Below are 7,319 nucleotides of genomic sequence, written 5' to 3' on the forward strand. Positions count from 1 at the left end.
ATAACTTAAATATGATATAGTTTTCACAGTTAACTATTTAAAGGACAATGACCAGTAACAGAATTTTGGGTCACAACTTATATAAGGTGGCCTTATCTAATACTTAACCATTTGATAGGCTACAATATACTTATTATGTACATACATGTTGTTGCATGGTAATAACATTTAAAGTATGTGCATGTAATTAATATTTGTAATAACCCTAGCCCTAACCCTAAACCTAACCTCAAAATCATTAGCAGTAAATCTGGACATTTTCTAGAACAACATGTACTTAGTGAACTCATAGTCTTGCAGGTATTAAAGGTATAGCGAAGGATGTTTTACTTCCTGGTGGGTAACCTATACTATTGGTCTTCCTAATTGTCAATCATTCTGGTGAATCAATCAAACTTTTCAAAAAGTGGAGAGGGCGGGTCTTATCGAAAATTTGGAAAGATCCTCCGCTATACCTTTAATATTAGTACATAGTGGCCACTTAATATAAAGTGTGACTGGAACTGGGCCAAAAAGCAAACTGTTTTTTGTACATTGGTTTTTATTTATTTTTAAAACTTAAGCTTACAGCTGTGCATGAACGACAAATCAGTATAATAATATTTCCTGGTTTGTTTCAGAAACGATATTTTAATGTTACAATAATATAATATAATATAATAGGCTATGATATAATATAATATAATCAAAAGTTCGTTTCAATTGTTTGGCAAATCAATTCAAAAGAACGATTCATTTAAGAATCAGACGTCACAGTTTAGAACGGGTCTTTGTAAACATCGTAATCGGAGAGTCAATGCTGGTGTTTCCATCAGAGGGCGTCATCGCCCCTACTTCTATTCAGCTAGACCTTACAATACATTAAATCCCACCAATACTCATAATTCTCCCAGGTTTTATATATTCCTAATATTTTCTAGTTCATTTTTTTTTAGGTAATTCGTTTCTGTAACCTATACTTGTAAACAATGAAGCATAACATATACAAATATGACCCAAAGAGTAAAAGTTAAGAAAGAGTTCAAACTCTGTATAACATAATATCTACTATGGATAAAATGAATACAGACATGTGAGATTGGTACAACAATGTTTTAATGCAAATATAAACATCCTACAACTTTAATAATATTCAATAAAAATAGAATATGTTAATAAAGTACAAATAAACTTAAATTATCTAACAATATTTTTATTTTTTCATACTGAACCTTCATAGGCCTATGACATCCTGGCACTATTTATCATATTAAATCAAACGATATTGTTGATTGTTTATAAATGCATATCTCTGCCTGATAAACTGTCTTAATGTACAGCTGGGAGCTCTTTTATATACAAATTACCTTCCATTATAAATCACAAGAACAATTTGATAAAGAACAGAGCAGAGCAAAGCAAAACATCAGTATCCTTCATGTGTCAACTCTCATGATGCAATGACACAATAGATATAGTAGGACACAGTAGTCCAAAGATATCAGAAATGTCTCTGCTCATTGATGAAGCTGAGGGTGATTGTCTGTTCTCTGATATAGACACATATATGAATCACACAGCAGTCTGTGCACCAGCTCACTGCACTGACTCAGATCTGCTGTGGAGATCTCCTCTTCAGACTGGCAAAGGAAGTCTCCAACCTCAGGGCAGGACCTGATCACGGGAATGTTGTAGCCATTGTTATCATCACCTAAGGATAAAAATAAGATAGTTAGGAATTAACTAAATTAAAACACCTATGTTAGCATTTTATCTGGGTTTATCTGGTCAGTAATGGAGGGGGCTTGTGAAACCTCAGTGAAGTGATCCAGTGCAAATGACATAAAAAGTGTAAATAGTAGTTTGATTCTAATTGTACTAAGTGTAAATAGTTGTTAGATGCTATTTATACTTATGGCAGATACTATTTTGCACCTCAGTGTATTGTTGTAAATTATAAAACAGTATCAATGTATATGATCCTATAAATCATATAAAGCCCTACACCTAACCCTACCGTTAAACACTTTATTCCTACTATAAAATACAGGTTATGCACTTTAATTTCACTTTTCGAATAGTTCCTTAATTTCTATTTAAAACAAACACCTCTCTGAGCTGATATGCGATGGGAAACTCGGGTTCGTCTTGTCAAAAGCTAACGCCACCGGCCTTACTCTCCACGCCACTGATCATGTTATGCAGTGGGTTTTCTTTTGTCATTTTGTCTGGCTCAATCAGACAGTGGTGGGCGGAGTTAGTGTAAATAGCCTCTGCTATTTGCACTTGGTGTAAATAGAGACTCCCCTATTTTTTAGCTTAACTTTAATGGAATGGAATGCACTGGATTGTAGGAAATCAAAGGCAGCGACATCTATCTATCTGCCTTCATAAATCGATCAGATGAAGGTATCTCAGTAGATAGATAGGATGTGACATGATCATTGGATTCGGACGCGCCTGGTTATCTTCCTACTTCCGTATGTTGCCTGCAGAAGCAGTATTTGTCAGCTTCGAACGCAACCTACATTTGAATATGTTGGAAATCTAGCATATATGACATACCGCATCGGTCAGCCATGCTGTCAAAGAAGATCCAGGACCGTGGGTCAGGTCCATATTTGACAAAAGACACATAATGGCTGGTGTTTATACAGAGAACTGCAAATAGTTGCATCTGGTGCCTCTGTACTGATGCATCTTCTGGAAGATGATCTGGAACTGTAAGTTTGTGAGGAGTATGTTCCTGTCGGGAAGTATGAGTGTGAACCTGTAGAAAGAGCAAACATATTCGATTGTTTGTGGGAGAAGGCATGTGGATGAAAAAAGCATGCAAAATGCATTATATCACAGAACTGTTGGAATACAAAGTACATAAATAAGATTTTAGCATTAGGTTCACTACCTGTGTGTTGCAGGTAGAGCAATATTGCTTAATTTTGCCTGGCTGGAGCTTATGGTCCGTCAAGCACTGGCCACACTCATATTCAGCTAGATGACCACACAGAAAACATTCCCGAGGAGCTGCCAGAGAAAACAGGAGAAGCATGAGAGATATTGTATCTGCAACAATCCAATATCTGCTTCCACTAAACAAATATGATCAGGAGGAGATTTCATTTGGAAGTATGCTTGTTAAACTCACAACAATGTAAGACATCAGTGATGTCCAGCTCCGTTGAGGGAATGATTTTAGGAAACATCTTGAACTTCTTACCAAATCGTGGCATCTGAACTATAAGGCAAGATGGAATCTAAAATAAAAAAGTTTTGATTAATAATGCATACTTTTGTTTGCAATATATCTACTAGGTAGTTGGCTGAGTAGTCTAAGAAATTAACAAACCTCTTCAAACTTCAGATCACTTGATACTAAAGACATCTCAAGCAGCTGTTGAACTGAAGGCACGGCTCCCAGCTGATTCTTCTCTACAATGATCTGATGCGTATAGGCATCCTGTGACAACTCTCCATGTGACCTAAAAACAACACACAGGTGTTAAGATATACAGTTTAAACTTGTTTACACAGAATGTACACTACCGTTAAAAAGAGATTGGTCAGTGAAATTTGTTTTTGAAAGTCACTTAAAGGTATAGCGGAGGATGTTTTACTTCCTGGTGGGTAACCTATACTATTGGTCCTCCTAATTGTCAATCATTCTGGTGAATCAATTAAACTTTTCAAAAAGTGGAAATCTTTCTAATATGCTGATTTGCTTTTTTTTTTTCGTTCGTTCTGTTCATGGTCTGATCTCGTCCGAGTATAATGGTTGTTCTGTTTGTATTTTGCTATTCCTGCGTATTCTGAGTGTTTTATTTCTTTTAGTTTGTATTTAATAAAATGACTGCTGCATAGTGCATACAGATCCTGCTCATCTCACCCTTGCTGCGACCATTTGTGAAAGAATTATTAGCAATGTTGAAAACAGTTATAATATTTTTGTGGAAACCACGATACATTTTATAAGGATTCTTTGATGGATACAAAGCTCAAAAGAACAGCATTTATTTTCAAATAGACACCTTTTGTAACATTACAAATGTACTGTATTTCCACTTTGATCAATTTAATGCATCCTTGTTGAATAAAAGTATTAATTTCTTTCAAAAACTTACTGACCCCAAACTTTTGAACCATAGTGTATATATACATTCAAAAACATAAATAAAACATTATATAATTTAATATAATACAGTATAATAATATAATGTTTTAATAAATACATATTAAAAATACTTTTTAACCTGTGTGCAAAACATTCATATTCATTCAAGGGTTGTGTAATTGCAGTAAAATGTAAAAATGTTTCTCAGATAAACAAATCTGGAGTGATGGAAAAGCAGTGCAACTGAAACATACCTGATTTTGAGCAATGGCTCTATGTGTAAAACATGCTTTAATAGTAGGGTGATGAACTCCTCTGGATCTGAAGGATAGCAGTAACAATATTTCATTTTAGTATCAGAGTAACGTTCCCTCTAAGCCATATATGAAAAACTTGCAGCTCTACATTAAAAAAGTAAATAGCCGCTATGGGACAAGTAATACCTTTCTCCTCTGTAGCAAAAGATTTGCAGCCCAACTGTTTACGAAACTTCATCACACTCTCTGCTGGAACAAAGCCCGATCTGTCGAGGGAGGCAGAGGTCATATGAAATGAACTGTGAGTATCCTGATGACTATAAACACATGCCCACATGAGCATGAGTGTTTACTCAAGCTCTACAAATATGGCTGTGCATTAGCTTTGTTATGTACTATCACACTATCATACATCAAGGGGTTTGGGAGCTTTTACCTGCGTAAACGGTTCACAATGTCCCGTCTTAAAATGTGTGAAATGCCTTCCTCACTATCGGCTGATCTGTTAAAAATTCTGCTGAAAGCTATGGATGACGTGAAGAGACTGTAAAAGCAGAGAATAAAAGAAAATGAATCAGTACATGCGGACAAAAATAATGAAACGTGAAATAACAGACATAACGTGCGTTTTTTAAGAGGCTTACCTAAAGAGAGTGGCATCTAAATAGCAAGAGTTGAAGTGACCTTGGATCCCCCTCATTCTGCCCACCAGATGAGACAAAACATCTTGCTCAGCAACAGGGGGAACATCTTCATCCAAATCTTCCAGGAGTGGTACTAAGAGGAAAAAAAGGTACTTAAAAAAAAAAAACACACAAACAATTCTTGAGGCCTTTGACATTCCTCTGTTTCTAGAAGTGGAATAATATAGCAGAATGAAAGGCCTCACCTGAGGGAGGTTCAAGTGGTTTCTGAATCTCATTTGGAATGAACAGAAATCTACTGTCTGGTTTGCAGTTGGTCAGTGGCACAAACAAGGCTTTGTTTCCTTCACAGGTAAAATACCGTATTGTACCAAACGTCCCATCCGAACAAGTCTTCGCTTCATTGTCCTAAAAGGATTTGAGAGATTTTTTTTATCATTTGCATGCACAAAACACAACATAATCAGCATTATGCTCTGTACTGAGAGAAAAAATGTAGATGCTCACCAGCTCAAGTCCTGCCCAGTCATTTTTCTTTCCATCTGGAACACCAATCCACCTGATCACCCCATATACAGTCAGTCCATTCAAAGATATGGCCTCTGCCATGGACCCCACCTCCAAAGAATAATGGGACAAGGCCTGAATGGAGTTGGACACATCGTTGTTGGAGAAGGTACTTCCTTTTTTTGCATTACGTAAGTTAAGAGCTGGCATGGAATTTATGCGTGACACTGCTTTCCTGTTCAAACCTAAAAAGGGAATAACATGTAAATCATATTATTGCAGATATCATCACCTGACATTCCTCAAGTCATATGAATGACACCATTAAATATTGATATAAAGCATGATTTAGTTCAATGAGTTGTTCAAGCTTCGAGTCTGACAGGAACAGTCTTTCCAGTTTAAGATAGCAATCTTTTCCGCAGTCTAGTCATAGGATCTCTCTTTTAATCTACAAAAGTACCCAATCCAATATCCTAGATACTTTCAATATGTTTTAAGGGCTAATAAGATGAGTAACTGACCCAAATCAATGCTGATTCTCAGCGGTTGCCTGGTGTTTGAATGTGATGGAACCACCTGGAGAATGTCAGCTGCACTGAAGAAGGGAAGAGGGACAGTCTTCTTCGACAAAATATCCTGCTCAGCGTCCTGTGAAAAAGTTCAACTGCATGTCAGCAGATCCAAGTGGATTCTTTACGCCATTAACGTGACTGTTTTCTTTGCATTTCAAGTATTTTATCTATGTGATCAAAAGGTCGACACTTACGTCACAGCAGAAAAATGCATGTTTAGATTATGTAATGTTACAGTCATGTCATGTTGATTCAGATTTTGATAAGGGACTTTCCCATTAAAGTAAAACTACAGACAAACATTTCCTCTATATGCAAAATTGTATGTACAATAATAAAATATTTTATTTCAAACAATTTAGTTAAATAGTCTATTTCAATATTTTAGCACATTTCTTTGCATGAATTAATAGGTACAACACGGCAGCAAAAGATGCCTTTCCTCACCATTAACTCCAGCTCAAATCCCAGCATTTGCAAGACTCCTGGTTTGTCCTTCTTGCCTATTTGAATCAGATTCTTGACCAGGCATGGTTGAAAATCCTTCTTGTGTTTGACCACAACAAGATCATCCTGAGTAAGGTCACAGACTGCACTGAAGAGCTGGACGTTGCACAGGAGCTCCAGTCTCTTGCTGGCAGGAGAAACGAACAAAAGTAGCTGAGCTTGATGGCGTGAGAGAGGGTATGTGTCGTGTTTCTTCACCGAACCACTGCTCCTGGCACTGCCACCTCCTCCATAAACCATTCCTATGAGATCTCCTGCTGCTGTCTCCGCATCCGCGCGCAAAATTGACCCGCGAGATAAACCCTTCTTGGTTCTCCTCACTACAATAAAGTAGCTCTCCTGTCGTTCCATGTCCAGCTCCATGTTAAATGATGAGTGTGTGTTCAGCGGTCGCTTTATCAAGACAGAGGAGTTAGTTATCTACAGTCGTGATGTCATGCATTTCATCGCTGACATGTGACTTTAAGATATCCATCTGTGCCAAACAGGAAATCGCTAATACAAAAAGTGGAATACAAATCGATTCGGTATGCACTGGTTTATTAATATAGGCTAATAAATGCATTCACTTATCAGATTAGTGAGAGATTTTTTAAATAATCCATACATATAAAGTGTTCCATCTCTATACATCTCTATAAGATATAGAAATATAGGAAAACATAACAATGTGACAGAGATTGCATGATCACAACGACCAAGTAAATAATTATAAAATCTATAACATTTTATAGTGTTCTAA

The 7,319-nt window shown here is 36.6% G+C and overlaps 1 protein-coding gene across 1 annotated transcript; it reads right to left on the minus strand.

Moving 5' to 3' along the window:
* Window positions 1–1,186: 1,186 nt before the first annotated feature.
* On the minus strand, window positions 1,187–6,982 carry cyld2 (cylindromatosis (turban tumor syndrome) 2). The gene is made up of 13 exons (XM_082155578.1): window positions 6,518–6,982; window positions 6,020–6,146; window positions 5,496–5,740; window positions 5,234–5,396; window positions 4,989–5,121; window positions 4,781–4,888; window positions 4,531–4,610; window positions 4,342–4,408; window positions 3,326–3,458; window positions 3,125–3,233; window positions 2,885–3,003; window positions 2,545–2,749; window positions 1,187–1,690 (listed from the first exon to the last, which is right to left on the minus strand). The coding sequence occupies exons 1-13, from the start codon at window positions 6,938–6,940 to the stop codon at window positions 1,497–1,499; spliced, it is 2,106 nt and encodes a 701-aa protein (XP_082011704.1). The 5' UTR covers window positions 6,941–6,982; the 3' UTR covers window positions 1,187–1,496.
* Between the last annotated feature and the right edge of the window lie 337 nt (window positions 6,983–7,319).

Source organism: Leuciscus leuciscus (genome assembly GCF_965113295.1).
Source record: "Leuciscus leuciscus genome assembly, chromosome: 23".
Taxonomy (NCBI): Eukaryota; Metazoa; Chordata; class Actinopteri; order Cypriniformes; family Leuciscidae; genus Leuciscus; species Leuciscus leuciscus.